Source organism: Cricetulus griseus, chromosome X, assembly GCF_003668045.3.
Source record: "Cricetulus griseus strain 17A/GY chromosome X, alternate assembly CriGri-PICRH-1.0, whole genome shotgun sequence".
Lineage (NCBI taxonomy): Eukaryota > Metazoa > Chordata > Mammalia > Rodentia > Cricetidae > Cricetulus > Cricetulus griseus.
The window spans coordinates 35,444,407-35,458,922 of record NC_048604.1 but is presented as its reverse complement, the minus strand read 5'-3'; the positions used below and the strand labels follow the sequence as shown (position 1 = coordinate 35,458,922).

Genomic DNA, 14,516 nt, shown 5'->3' with positions numbered 1-14,516 from the left:
TATGGGGAAAATATAAACAAGACAAAAAGCGTTTAAATGCTGGCGGGCTTTCCATGAGCACAGACCTACTAATACTCATTATTAAGAAGTATATCTGCTGACTTTTTGACTAGGACAATGAACTAAGTTTTCTTAAGAGTTATAGAGTTTGGAACATCTGTAGTATTTTTCTTTTAGTATAAATGTAACATGTTACTTCTCTTAAAGAAAGGGGGAGACAAAAGACGGAAGTGAGAGTGACCCTGATGAAAGTACATGATATGCATGTGTGAAAATTTTATCATGAAATCCATTATTTTGTATCATTAATGTATGATAATAAAAACAGTAAAAGGCAGTTATCTTAGGCAGATAAAGCTTTTTTTCTAAAGTTTGACCAACATCAAAAAAAGAATGTCAAAGATCTACCCGTAAGAGATAGTAAGCACACACAGATGAAACATTTTTTAACGGGTATTTAACAACTCCCACTAGAATGATTCAAAGAAGTCTCTATTGACCCTTAAGGGGAGCCGTACCTTCTGTAGTCTCGCCACCTTCTCATAGCATGCATCCAACTCCTGCCGCAAGTTCCGATTCTCATCAGAGAGGATCTCAACCATCTGCTGAGCTCTAGAGACGATGGCAAAAGGATCAGCTGGCATGGGCTGATAAGAAGCAGACTGCTGAGCCCGAGGCATAGCTGAGTAGGCTTCTCCTGGCTGCTGCTGTGCTGTTGGAGGAGGCAACGTGGACTGGGAGAGACGATAGTGGTCCCCCTGGTGACTCTGATTAGGAAGAAAATGCTGCTGCTGCCTTGGCAGGTGAGTAGAATGGTCACCTTGGTTTGAGACCAAGGCGTGTTGAGCAGGAGACAATCTGGTAGATGGTGGAGACTGCAGCAAGGAACTCCCAGATGTAGAGGAAGATGTCGGGCTGTGAGGCTGAGAATTCCTTGCTGCCAAAGACAGCGAGATGTCCTGTGTTGTCCTGAGAAAACACAGAAGGCAAGCTCTGGTTAAGTTTGCTCCCAAGGCACATGAAATAACACAAGGAGATATCCCCCAAATTCAGAGAAGTGAGAAGGAAGAAGAATTAGATCCCCATGAAAGAACTCTAGAGTTCATTCTTACCGAGACATTTTGTGACTCTGTCCAACAGCTACTACTGCTCACTAGCTATGATCCCCTTGGAGATGAAACCAGATAACCTCTGAGGTAAGTATGAAAACCTTAAGATGGCTATCTCCACCTTCATTGCTCAGTCGTTTAAAATTCCTCTTGTACAAAGTAATGCTCATGGCATGACTGAAAACTGAACCTGTCTGTAAAAAACTCTACGTATGCAAAGACTTCAGTTTGGAAAATGTGTTTGCTTGGTTACCGAAAACAGACATCCAGTTGCCTTTCATCTTACTTTGTGTGACTACCTTTGAGAATTTATGCCCTCAAGAATTACTCAAAGATACAAAGACATTTATTAGATTTAAGACACCAAGTAATTATTGCCCATTCCAGTTATCAATTTAATAATACACATTAAGAAGCAATATGGGGGGGGAGAAGATACAGGCAACACTAGTATACTATTTATAATACACTGAATCACAAAATTTAGGAGTTAGAAAGGATTGAACGGAATGATTTTTTCTTGGACATGGTGAAGTTAAAACCCAGAGAAGGAAAGAGACGTGCTGAGGACTTGGGATGCGCACAGGGCTGAAACACAAGCCTGGATACATAAGGCTGTGTGTCCCATCCTGAACGAAACCAAGAGAAGGAGAAACAGAGAAATTTGGGGAGATAAATTAGTATCCCATGCCCACCTTCTGGCTGCATTAATTTCTAAGCAGTGCTGTACAATTCCCCAACCTCTTGCTTATAGAAAGAAAACTTTGTTTTCTTGTTTCAGAATGAAAACTTTGGTACTTTGTTTAACATGGCTTTCTGATTTTTTGTTACCTAGTTACTTACTAGACACAAAATATTAATGCCCAAATACAAATGATTTGGGCATAACTATTAACTAAAACAATCAAAGTATATGGATGTGTTATTTCCCACCATTGCCACTAACAGGAAACATATATGTCTGTGTATACTGAAGGCAAAGAGTATTTATCATTTCCTGGCCCTGGCTGAACTTTATATGTTCTTGAAGCTCTCGATTCAGACAAGACAGAAAGCTAAGAACATGATTTAGATCCCAACAAAGAGACTTTGTTAATTTTTGTTACTACTTACTGGCTCTGTACAACCTTATTTAAATTACTTAGTATAGAAGCTGAAGAGATGGCTCAGTGGTTAGGAGCACTGGCTGCTCTTTCAGAGGACCCAGGTTTGATTCCCAGAACCCACACAAGAGCATATTCCAGGAGATCTAATGCTGTCTTCAGGTGGGCATCAGTCATGCATAGAGAACACAGACATACATGCAAGCAAATCACTCACACATATAAATTTTTCTTAAAAAGTTTATCTTACTGGACATGATGGCGCGCACCTTCAGTCCTAGCACTCATGAAGCAGAGGCAAGCAGATCTCTGTGAGTTCAAGAGAAGCCTGGTCTACATAGTGAGTTCCAAGACAGCCAAGGCTGCACATGAATTGCAAAAATACTGGAACCTTCGCATGTTTTGGCTCAATAAGAACTATAGTTTCTTATCTACCAGTGAAATATGTTGACCTTGTTAGTATCTTCCCATTCGAATACCCTGCTAATCTCTGCTAATTTCCATAAAATTATTGGTTGAAGTTGGACAAATGACCAGAAGCAATTAACTTTTCACTGATGATCCAGAGACTTTAACATATTTCTGTCTCACACACACTCCAGCTACCAGCATCCCAAGAGCTCCTCCCTGTATAAGCTGTTTGCAACTACCAAATCATTCCAAATATTTGCTAATGGACACATCCAATGACCTTGATACTCACAAAAGTATTCCAACCTGTTTATACCCTGGGGTCTGTCCTACATGCCTCTAGCACACACACATTCTGCTAATTTTATACACTTGCCACTGGAAATAATTGCTAAATAGTGAACAAATCATTTAAACTACTTGGGCATAAAAGAAATGACATACTATTCAAGACTACAACTGGAAAGTTAGATGCCCTACATAACCTTTCTTCCCAAGAGCTCATAACAGTCAGTTAGTTGTTCTAAATCCTGGAGTGGTTTATAAACTTATTTGGTGAAAGGGTTCCATTTTCCTTTCTGTAGAACTTCACCTTCTATGCAGGTAGAAACAACTATGTGCTCCCTTTCCAAGAGCTGTTTAATTAATGCGTAATCCAGAGTTAGAATGTCCTGTGGTTTGGGAGGATGTCTCTTGGAGATAAAAGGGGATCTTAAAATTCCTATTCTCCAATCCTTACTTTCAAAACCTAAGGAAAAAGATCACAGCACTATCTTTTGTCCTTGTTCTCAGGTTTGGAAAGCCCGCTGCCTGGGAGGTATTCTCTCTGAAATCTTGAACACATAGTTCCAAACTGGGCTTCCTCTCCACAGCTCCCCTGGGAACTTATCAAGCAAAGGGGGCCTTTTTCTCAAACAGACTTAGGCATATGCCTCCCTCCTCCCTGAAGGGTGAATGGCCTGTCAAGGCCCTGGACAGTGCACAGCTTCTCGGGGATCTAGGGAAGGATACTGCAAACTTTCCGGAAGGTCTCTGGGGTCAGATAAGCCCAGGACGAAGATAAGCAAAAACAAAGCAGCTGCCCCTTGACTCCCCAGGCTACAAAAGGAAGCAGAGTATTGGAAAAAACCAAGGCAGTCCTTCACTGGCAAATTTGCAAACAAGTAAAGGCTTGGGTAGTAGAAAAAGTAGGGAAACCCTCCAGGCAAAGGAACTCCATCTGGGCTTCAACATCTGCCCACCATCAAAAGGCAGAGCGACACTAACACTGGAATAAGGTTCCATCTGAGAACAGGGGGCTCAGGGAAGACACAGGTGGAGAAGAACTCTGGCATATGTCAGAGAAACAAAAACACACTGAAGATTAAATAATAAAAGAAAGAGTAATGACAGCAATAAAGTGGCAGACACGAAAGCCGTCCTTCCAGGTCCTTCCACCCCACAGCAGCTGGAAACACTCCCCACTGACATAACTAACTGGGAACAACAAGCCACCAGGAGACAATAGAATCACATGATCCCATGTTCAATGTGATCAGCCCCTCTGTCCCTTCTCCCCAACACCCTGCTCCTTCCTAAGACTCATGGGCTACTAGTGCTCTGCAGAAGAGGGGACCTGGCTGTCGATTCGGGAGACCACTTACCAAAATTAGGCTCCTCCCCAAAGCTGCATTGAGAGAGAGGATATATTCTCAAAGAGAGCTTGTGAAGACAAAAAGGGAAAGTAAAGCCCATGCACGCGTACTCGAGCGCGCGTGCACGCACACACACACACAAAAACACACCCCTAGCAAACCAACCTTTCCACCCTGCTACCTCCGTGACTAGGGTCCTCATCCTCTTCAGTCACTTTCACATGCACACCCACCCACGTGAGTACAAGCACCCCCTCTCTGTCTCTCTGTCTCTGTCTCTGTCTCTGTCTCTGTCTCTCTCTCTCTCTCCAGAGCAGGTGCCACCAACAGCCTATAGCCAGTTTCTCACCACTGAAATGGTGCCTCTCCCAGGCTCTGTGACAGTGAATGCGAATCGTGGAGCAGCTTGTGAATAATTCCGGACCGTTCCAATTGCACAAGTAGCTCTGTTCTGAACTACAGATTTAGGTCACCCTGAGATTCTGTTCAACAAGCATTTCAAGAAACCTCAGATCTGGGCATGATTTCAACAATTGAAAGGGGGTGGCTGCTATATAAACAGAAATGATTTAATTTTTTAAAAGCACTTGATCAGTGTACAAACCCAGGATGCAAAAAAGGTTCGGTACTCAGAAAGATGAAGATTTAGAAATTTAAAAATTCTTCACATGGTTTGGCCTTATTTCCCCATCTGGAGTTCTGAGCATTCAAGCTATTTATTTATTTTTTTTAAGTAGGGAGGAGGGCATGGGGATGATGAAGTAATCAAAGGATCGTTTATAACATTTTGTTCATTTTAACAGCCCATCTCCAGCATTTCATTGAATCTCTGAAGGCAAATAAGGTGGTGTTTTCTTTTTAAAAGCAGTTTGCTCAAAAAATTTACTTTTTGTCCTGATCTCATTTGTGGGATCAGGATTAAGAAGGTAGGCTTTCAATATATTTTTCTTCTCTTAGATTTCCTTTTTTAATTTTTCTGCGAGCTGCAGCTACTTGGGAAGATATTCACAAGCCACACAGGAAATGGAGGAGGAAAATGTGTCCGCACTTAAAAGCAGTGGACTTCTGGAAAGCTGTCAGACTGCCTCCTTTTGCCAAGGATCTGTCAATAGGTGCCACTCCCCCACACAGAGCATGCAAAATGCTGAGACAGAGTCTATCTGATGTATACCCAAACTTCCCATGGAACACCACTACCTTCGGCAGTTTTATTGTTCGTCCAGCATCTCAATCACACTGTTCCTGTCCCATAGAGAAACAACTGTTAGAGCATACCTGTGTGTTAAAACACTGCTCAAGGGCTGGGGGTGGAGCTCAGTGGAAGGGCTCTTGCTTAGCATACTGGAGGCCCTGGATTAGATGCCCAGCAGGCCAAAAACAAAAACAAACAAACAAACAAACAAACAAAGGCAGGTCAGCATGGGCTTTGTTGTTTCAAGGGACATAAATAGAGCGAGATCCACAGATAATTTAGAAGGAAGGAGAAAAGATACATATCTTGCTATAAAATGTATGCAGCTTAATTTCTCTGGTTGTTTAATCAGTATGGGAAGGAAAAATACCCTCTTTGTCTCATTATTTATTTAGGCAGATCAAAGAGTTTTTCCATCTAGCTTCAAACACTGTGGAAGTCATTTCAGATCACAAACAATACTGGTGAATGAGTTCTGAGAATAGCTTTCCTGGGAAGGCGGGCCATGTGCTGAGCTGGGGCTTTGGCTTCATCTCCACATCCTAGCCAACACACTCTTCCACAAGGCAACAGATCAGACATTGGCCCATCCACAGGCCAGAAGGGAGCCAGTGCCTCTCATGCTTCCATACCGATGGGATAAACAAAAGCCCTAGGCTTCCTTGACATTTTCCTAGCTTGAATGGATTTCCACTAAGCTTTACAGACCAAGGGTGCAGACCCTCCCTGGATCTTCCATTTCACTGGGCAGATGGGAATTGGGTTCTTACAGCAGTTGAAAGCTGAATGGCCCTGTTCTTATCCCATTTCCTGTTCTGAGATGATTATCAAAAAAAACGAGGCTCCTGTCTTCTGAAAACTTCAGAGGAACTTGCAAAGGGTTAAGAAATCACCCTGGGTTAAAGGAGGAAAAAAAATCCTAAACCCCAAGGGGAGGGGCCTAAAATGAATTGCCTCTGGGTAAAAAAAAATCAGGACCTGGAGGGGAGAAAAAGAAATACCAGGAAATGCTAGGTAACTTCTCTTACCTCCGCCTTACTCCACCCCAAGTAAGTGCCTTACCTCCTGAGTCACAAACTTCAAGCCAGGAGGTTCTTTCCCAAATGAAAGAATAGACAAGAGGCAAAGAGGAAGATACCAATGAGATCACAGTCTTGGACTGTGAGCCACCTAGGGCTTCAAACCTTATAGACACCCATCATTACCTACCCCTGGGAAGAGGCCAGGATGCCACACATGACTGTTGCCATTGCTGCCATAGTTCAACCCCTCCCCTGAGCCATGTCCTGAAATTCTACCAAACAGTAATAATACAAATAATAAAAAAGAATCGTAGGATCAGGTGACTAATAGAAATGACAGTGGGTACTTAATGATTAAGTTCTTAGGAAGAACAAAAGATACAACACAGAAGTGGCGGGAGGAGTTTCCACAGCATTTTAGCATCTGGAAGAACTTCTACAGCGATAATGTGAATTTAACCTAGATGCTTCAAAACATGAAGGGCAGCCGCCTAACAAACTGTCTCCAGAACCAAGAAGAAGCTGAGACTTTTGCTGAAGCGGGACCTGAAGTTCAAGGCAAGGAACATTAGGAACTGGCACACATATAATTCTTCCACCAACAATCATTTCTCCCTGGCTGTTAAGTATAGAAAAGTAACACAGTAATTCTCTGAAGAAGTACAAACTAACAGGAAACAGACAGATTGGTTCATACACAAACACACACACACACACACACACACACACACACACACACACACACACACACACACACACAATGTGGGAGTCGAGGAAGTGATACGATGTTGCAGACCTATTATCATCCAAGACAATTTGCTACTGCTTCTTTAGGGAGCCCTTAAGAACTCGAAAGATAAGATACACTGTCCCTCCTTCCAGAATCCTCAGAGGCAAGAAAGCCTATCAACACTAAAATAAAGCCTTGCTCTTCTCTTCAGCCACTGGGCCCTTTGGTATAGCAAACACCTGCCCATTCCTTCCCTTTCCCAACAGGCAGCAAGAGAGGCTGGTTGGGGGTGAGGCCAGGAAACGACAGAAGGGGAACTCTTACCTGGCTGCCCCATACTCAGGGGGGTGCTGATATCTCATCAGTTGCCCCTCTGTTCTCCCTGGCTGGTTCAGGCGATGCTCACTATAGAAGTGGCCCCCTGGCTCTTGGGACTTGCACACTACAGACTGGGATGGCATGCCCTTGAAAGGATATTCTGGTGGGGGGCCTCGGTGTTCCATGCCCTTCAGACTATGCTGGCCGGGAGGTGGCCCTTGAGCCTTGTAGAATTCACTGGAACTGGTGGGATTCTTGTAGAGGTCACTGGGTTGTGGTGGGGAGAGGGGAGCACTGGTAACAGGTGGGTGGGCTTTAACTCCACTGGTAGCCAGTGACATCTGCATAAGTCTTTCACTCAGGGATCGGACATGCCCTTGCTTAAGGTCTCTAAGTCCTTCGTCTTGGTGCATCTTGCCAGGATTGAGACGCTGAACTGATGGGCGTCCCTCGGTTCTCATCTTCTGGTTAGTGACCCCTGTGACATAGAAGGCAGCCCCAACACTAGCATGCTGTTGGCCCCTGAAGTACTGAGACTGGACCTTGGCTTCTTCATAGGTTGGGAGTTCCTCATTATTCTGCATTCGAGGGGACAGCTGCTTCTCCATGATGGCGTTTTCTGACTGGATTTCCTGGCCCTGGGGTTCTTGTCGGGCTGGGTGTGCCACAAGCTGCTGATGGTGATCTTGGGGACTCAACACATCGCTCTGAGGGCCTGGGTTCCCACTGCCAGTGGAGAACGGAGGGCTATTCCCTGTGGCTTGCTGGTGTATGGCAAGCAGGTTACGATTCTCATTGGGATTGCCATAGCGAAGCTGCTCTTGAAGCAGACGTTGCAATACTGTAGTTCCTCCGCTTGGCTGTTCTTCAGAATTTCTCATCTCTATAGCTGGCGGTGCTTTGTGAAGAGAGAGAGAAATTGGGCACTTGGGCTGCCCTTGACCTGGGAAGGGGAAACAGGAAGCTTAACATCCAGCTGATGCACAAATCAGTCCTCTAAAGGGAAAGAAAATGTGTTTTTGAAGGAGAGGAATCCATTACAGAAACAAAACAGAGAATTGTATTCATAAATCATAGACTAATTCCATGCTTATTGTCTTTAGCACTGGCATGTTGAATATTTTGGCCAAAAAGTTGTTTCCTTCATTACCATGATCTAATTAATCCTGACTTAATTTCTACAAGGAGGGGGTAAACAAGGGACAGTCAAGTAGGGTGATGAGAGGGGCCAATTTCTAAGACCCCTTACAAGGTTCATCTCTCCGTACTCTATTTAATACAAGTCTTGTGCTATGAAGGTGGAGACAGAGATGTGGGCCAAGTCACCTCCTAAACAGGATTTATGAAGCAGTTCAGCATGTGACAGGAGAAATAAAATACAAAATAAAACTTAAACAAATATTGGGCAAAGAGGGCTTAGCTGGCACTAGGTATAAATGAACCCTGCTTCTATTTTTTTCTCAGATTGCCTATAACTGTAAGACATAATCTTAAAAAATCTTTTTAGTATCCATTTTGGATGCTCCATGATCTCATAAGAAAATGGCTTTGAATAAGTATTACTGACACATTTCTCTTGAGGCCATCCAAGGATAAACACTAAGACAGTTTGCTGTTGTTGTTGAGCAAGACAAGCAGATAAGGGGAAGTACCTCTTAGATTTGAAATCTTTCTCTGACAACATTTAGAAACTGAAAATCCAAGCCCATCCTTGTGAAACAAGTATGATGACCATGTATGTCCCTGACTACCTCCATCAATTCTTCTAAAGGACTAATATGGATCTTGTAAAATAGATAGCAGCAGCACAAATGAAGATTCATGTCAGAATAACACTACAGTTTACAGAGTAGCCTAACCCAGGACTCTTCTCGTAATGACTTCTGTTTTCTCATATGAAAAATAGAATGGCAAGTCATAAACAACACCCTTTCTCTCTTGACACTCTATGGCGCCTATCAATCTATCAGACACTCAAAGACTTTTTGGGAAGAATCCTGTCATGTTAAATACTACAAGTGAACAGCAACGCCAATCAATGAAATTTTTACTGTATAGATCAGAAGCAACTTGGTGTGAATAGTCACATCACACACCAAGTCACTGTAAGGGTCAACTTACTGAGTGTTGAGTTTCCAAATGAAAATTCTCTACTCTACCTACCAGGTCTTTACAATATTAGGCCACCTCTAAGCTCTCTGGAAATCCCTTTCCTTAGTGCTACAGGGCATCTAGAATGTCTACAGAAGACAGACATGCTCGGCCTCTGGCTTTTATTTCTTGATGGTTATCACTACTTGCCTTGCAACTGTTCTATGGAATAATCTGACCCAAGTTTCCCTTCCAAAGGCACATTTTATTATTTTTTTATTCAGATACGCAATGATCTTATTGATGGGTTTGTTTTGTAATGGAAATGGAACTCAGGGTCATAGGCATGCTAGGCAAGCACTCTACCTCTAAGCTACATTCCCAGTTGAAGAAGCTCTTTTTATATCTCATCCATATTTTGGCGGGAAGTGTAAGCTAACCACCAAAAGGCTAACTAACTGAGCCTGGAATCACATCTCTCCACTCCAGTGACACTCTGTGGTTCCTAGATTTGGACTCAAGACTCAAATATAAAAATCTCTTCTGTTGCCTGAAATTGGACAGATGACTGCTAAATTCTTTTCTTCTAGTAAAAAAAAAAAGGTAGAAACAAGAATGTTTGTAGTTAAAACAAATATCACTTCCAACCCTCTCCCACAAGGCAGGAGAATGTAGACAGTGAGCTGTCCCAGACCCCATACCTTCAAAGGTATGCCACCCCCCTCCCATGCCACACCCGTCCATCCAGCACGAACATATAGGCACCCAGGCATGTGTTCCTGTGGGTTAGCACACACAAATGCAGGTCCCACTGCTCAAAGTCAAGCAAGCATGCGCGCGCTCGTGGACTGACACACACACACACACACACACACACACACACACACACACACACACACACGCACGCATGCGTGCACACCAATGGTTCATACCTATTTCTGCTTTCTTTTAGGCTTAAAGCCTTGATCAGGATAGGGAACTCTTGCTTATGAGCAGCTCCAGAAACCGCAGCAGCAGATTCCCTCTCCCCTAACACTCAGGTTCAGGGTAAGCGCCGGCAAGAGTCCAACCACTGGTCACTCTGAAATGTTCAGGAAGGGTAGGGAGGGAGAAATAAAAATGTTTCTAAGTTGCCACCAAGAGCCAGCAGTTAGCCAAACTACTCCTTCCAAGGGAAAGTCTTGTTTGTCCTGTGATGCCTGGCTTTTAAAGGAGTGGCAGATTCTATCTCCCCTAAGGCAGAAAGCAAACCCCACTGTATGTTCAGGTATGTTCAGGAGGATTCCAGTCTCCAAGAGACAGAAAGGCTAAGATGACCCTGGAAAGGGATGCAGTGTTCAAGTCTCACAGCCTTGGAAAGCCATGCCTATTGGAACCCTAGGTGGCGGCAAATATAACTACAAACGTTGTTACCTTGGGGAACACTCAGTTGGTGTCAGTAGCAGGATAGGTTCATGAGTTTTAACTGCCTTACAACCAGAAGGGAAAGTAGACTTTGTAAGTTAGATCTGGGGCCCAAAAACAGACCACTGAATACCACTAAATTCCTGATCCTACTGTCTCAGCCTCAGGTGGGCAGAAGAAAGAAAAAACTTCAGCCAAGTCATTTAATATTTATTGAATATTGACCATTCCAGATATTTGCTAGCTTTGTGCTAGACACAATGAGTCATACAGAGATACACAGAACATAGTTCCTGCTCTCATGGAGCTTACAATCTGATCAACAGCCAATCACCCTCGCAAGAGTAGGAAAGCTGAACATCCTACCCAGTTCAAAACAGCGGCCCTTCTCCTCCAGGCAGCAGAGTATGCCTCAGTTTGCTTTCTCAGCACTTCCTGTGACCCAGTATCTCAGCAAAAGGATTCTGCTCCATTCCCATTGGAGATGAGAGACATCCCACAGATACCAATTGGCGATCATCTTCATTTACCATTTCTGCTTTGAATCTCTCTAAAAATCCCTCCAAGTCCAACCAATGCTATTGTAAACTTTAAAGAGTTTGTGTTTAGGTAAGGTTGCACATGAACCACATCCTGGCCTAGCAATGACTCATTCATATCACTTTAAAGAAAGGAAAAAAAAAGAAACCCTTTAATCCACACCAGAGGCTCTGTGAGAAGCACAGCAATGCAGAAGAAACACATGAGCATCATTGGATTTTGGGAGCTTTTCCAAAATTTTCAAGTTTAAAAAAATCCACAAAACCACACAGTGATTAATTTAACATTATTTCCTTGCAATATTGCCAAAAATAAACTGAGCAGATATAGAGTGAACAAACCCGGAAATTTGTCTTTCCATCTTGTTTTGGTCCAAAGTATAATCATGATCAAAAGCAAAACTGCCTCCAATATGCAAGGTAATTATTTGAGGGTGTCTCCACTCATTTCAAAGCAGAGAAACAACTTTTAATTGGAATCAAAGTTAGACTGTGAATACAACTATAGTAAATAACCACCATGCTTCTATTGTCCTCTTCTGAACAAAACAATTGTCTATTTTTCAACTGAAATACTAGAAAAGCCCTAGGATTTCTTTCAAACAGGAGCCCCTGGGGAGAAAGTGCCACAGGCTCCTCTTCCAGAACTACTTAAATTCTTCATGCTGATTGAGACTGGCTTTCTTCTGACACCCTGATCTGCACTGGAGAAAACATTACTTGGCTAAAATCTCCTTCCCCTTAATTTTGTTCAAGCTCTTCTGCACCTTTTTCAAAATCCAAATCACTTTAGAATACCGACTGGACACTAACTGTGTTCTCCCACTTGCGTATAAGATCTTTTCGGTTTCTGTTTAACAGGAAAGCGAATCAGGTCAGGAAACAAAGAAAGAAAACTATATAGAGTTCTCCCCAGCTTATAGTTCTTTTATTAAAGACCTTATGGCCTCGTTATGCTAAGGAAAAGCATGACACTAGTAATTAAAAGAGAAGATCACTTCCTTATGCACAAGTACTGAAACAGTATGAGCTCTGCAACCTTTAATTTGCCCACACTTTTAATCATGCCACTGCCAAGGATCTGACATCATCTTCAATCAGTCAAATAACCTTGTTGCTCTTGGACACACAGAGTCCCATTGAGGATAGTGGACCAGAAGAAAGGAAATTCCTAGCTCCTTCTTTAAACGTGCAATATAAACCTATATCTCCAGCTCTTCTATAACAAGACAGCAAGGTGAAGCTAAATTTTTGCTCCATTTGCAGCCATTAACCTCTCCCTATATACCTGGCAGCTGAGCCAAACACCTTAGTGAGAGCTCAGATATTTCCCAAGCCAAGACCCAGCAAAATCAACATTACAAGGTGACCAGAACAAACCATATTTTGCCCTTCAAATAAATTTTGCAATAAGCCTATTAGGTCTTCTTTCTAACCCTCCTTCTACTTCCTCCTTCCATTCTGCCCTTTACTACACAAACAAGGACGGAAAAGCTAGACTAGAAAACCGGTTTCTCTGTTAAATTCGGAACAATCTACTTCATACTGTATTTCCAGCTGAGTGGAAAGCATCCAGGTCAAAATATCTGTGACTATGTCTTTGTAAACAAAACATCACACACCACACACAAGCACACCCTCGTTAAAGCAAGAAGCCTGGACTAGAGAGATGACTCAGTGTTTAAGAGCCCTGAATGCTCTTCCAAAGGACCAGGGTTCAATTCCCAGTACCCACATGGCAGCTCACAACTGTCTCTAACTCCAGTTGCATGGTATCGTGCGACCTCTCCTGGACACCACAGGCACTGCATGCACACCATGCACAAATGCATGCAGGCCAAACACCCCTTCAAATAAATAAATCTAACAACAAAGCCAGGAAGCTTTTAGGTACTCTCAAGTTGGACTGCTTGATGGCCTGGTCTTTCATACACACCACCTTTCCCAAGAAATCTTGCAACACAAAGCACACATTCGATTCTTTGCATAGCATTGAGTTTGATAGGTAATGGGGAAGCAATAAAAAAGCAGCACAGTGAAGAGTTTTCAAGTTCAAATCCTGAATCAAGGTCTTCATTAATTGACCTCGTCCATGTTCCTTTACCTCCATGGATCGCAGTGGCATCACCTACAAATCGGGATCCATCGTGTACACACAACATAAGATTGTTACCAAGATTAAGAGAAGTAGAGGTATTCCCTGTAAAAGGACCCTGATACACAGTAAAGATTACTATAGTTGGTATTTTGCTTTCGCTTTTTTCTAACATGCTTTAAAAAAATTATGAAAGCAGTTTGATTTAAAGGCCCTGTTTGCATCTCAATTACTGGTGCAGGGTTTCTTAAGCCATCACCAGCCAGAATTTGGAAGACTCTTGGGAGATCACTTAATGCCCCACAGTCCTTCCTGTCACTTGCATACCAGATAAGGCATTTGCTCTTGCTTAGAAAATGTCTAAGGGGAGAGTGAGCGTCAGTTCTTTCCTATATCATTCATTGCCTGGATCACACTGAAAAGTTACTGGAAGGCCTTGAATTTTCAGCTCTTACTGAGGATCATGTGAGAAATGTTTCTAAAACATTAATTCATTACCATCTTGTTTTCCATTTTAATTTGTTTATTTTGTGTGTGTGTGTGTGTGTGTGTGTGTGTGTGTGTGTGTGTGTGTGTGTATACACCAGTGTGTGGGCATGTACACCATCTTGTGCATATACAGATGAGACATAAACTTGGAGAGAGTCAGTTGTCTCCTTCTACCATGTAGATCCTGGAGATGAAACTCAAGTCTTCCCAGAGGCAGGTGCCTTAACCCTCTGAGTCATCCTGCCCACATCAGAATTGGCCACTTTTATCCCACTTACACTTTCATTTCCTTGACCTGAAACAACTAACTTATTAATGGGCAACAAAGTTATCACGAAGACAGTGGAGGGGCCAGTGAAACAGAGTAGTGGGGTAAATC

General features: G+C 42.9%; 1 protein-coding gene across 2 annotated transcripts in view; it reads right to left on the bottom strand.

The window, feature by feature from the left end:
- Amot (angiomotin) overlaps positions 1-14,516 on the bottom strand; it is a 58,916-nt gene that overhangs the window by 33,632 nt on the left and 10,768 nt on the right. Inside the window, exons 3-5 of one of the 2 annotated variants that reach the window (XM_027433616.2) lie at positions 10,543-10,691; positions 7,526-8,462; positions 519-969 (exon numbers count right to left, since the gene is read on the bottom strand). In XM_027433616.2, coding sequence (XP_027289417.1) covers positions 519-969; positions 7,526-8,400 — 1,326 coding nt within the window. In that variant the 5' untranslated portion in view covers positions 8,401-8,462; positions 10,543-10,691. The remainder of the gene's footprint in view (positions 1-518; positions 970-7,525; positions 8,463-10,542; positions 10,692-14,516) is intronic. The other variant, XM_027433617.2, reaches the window with a different exon arrangement.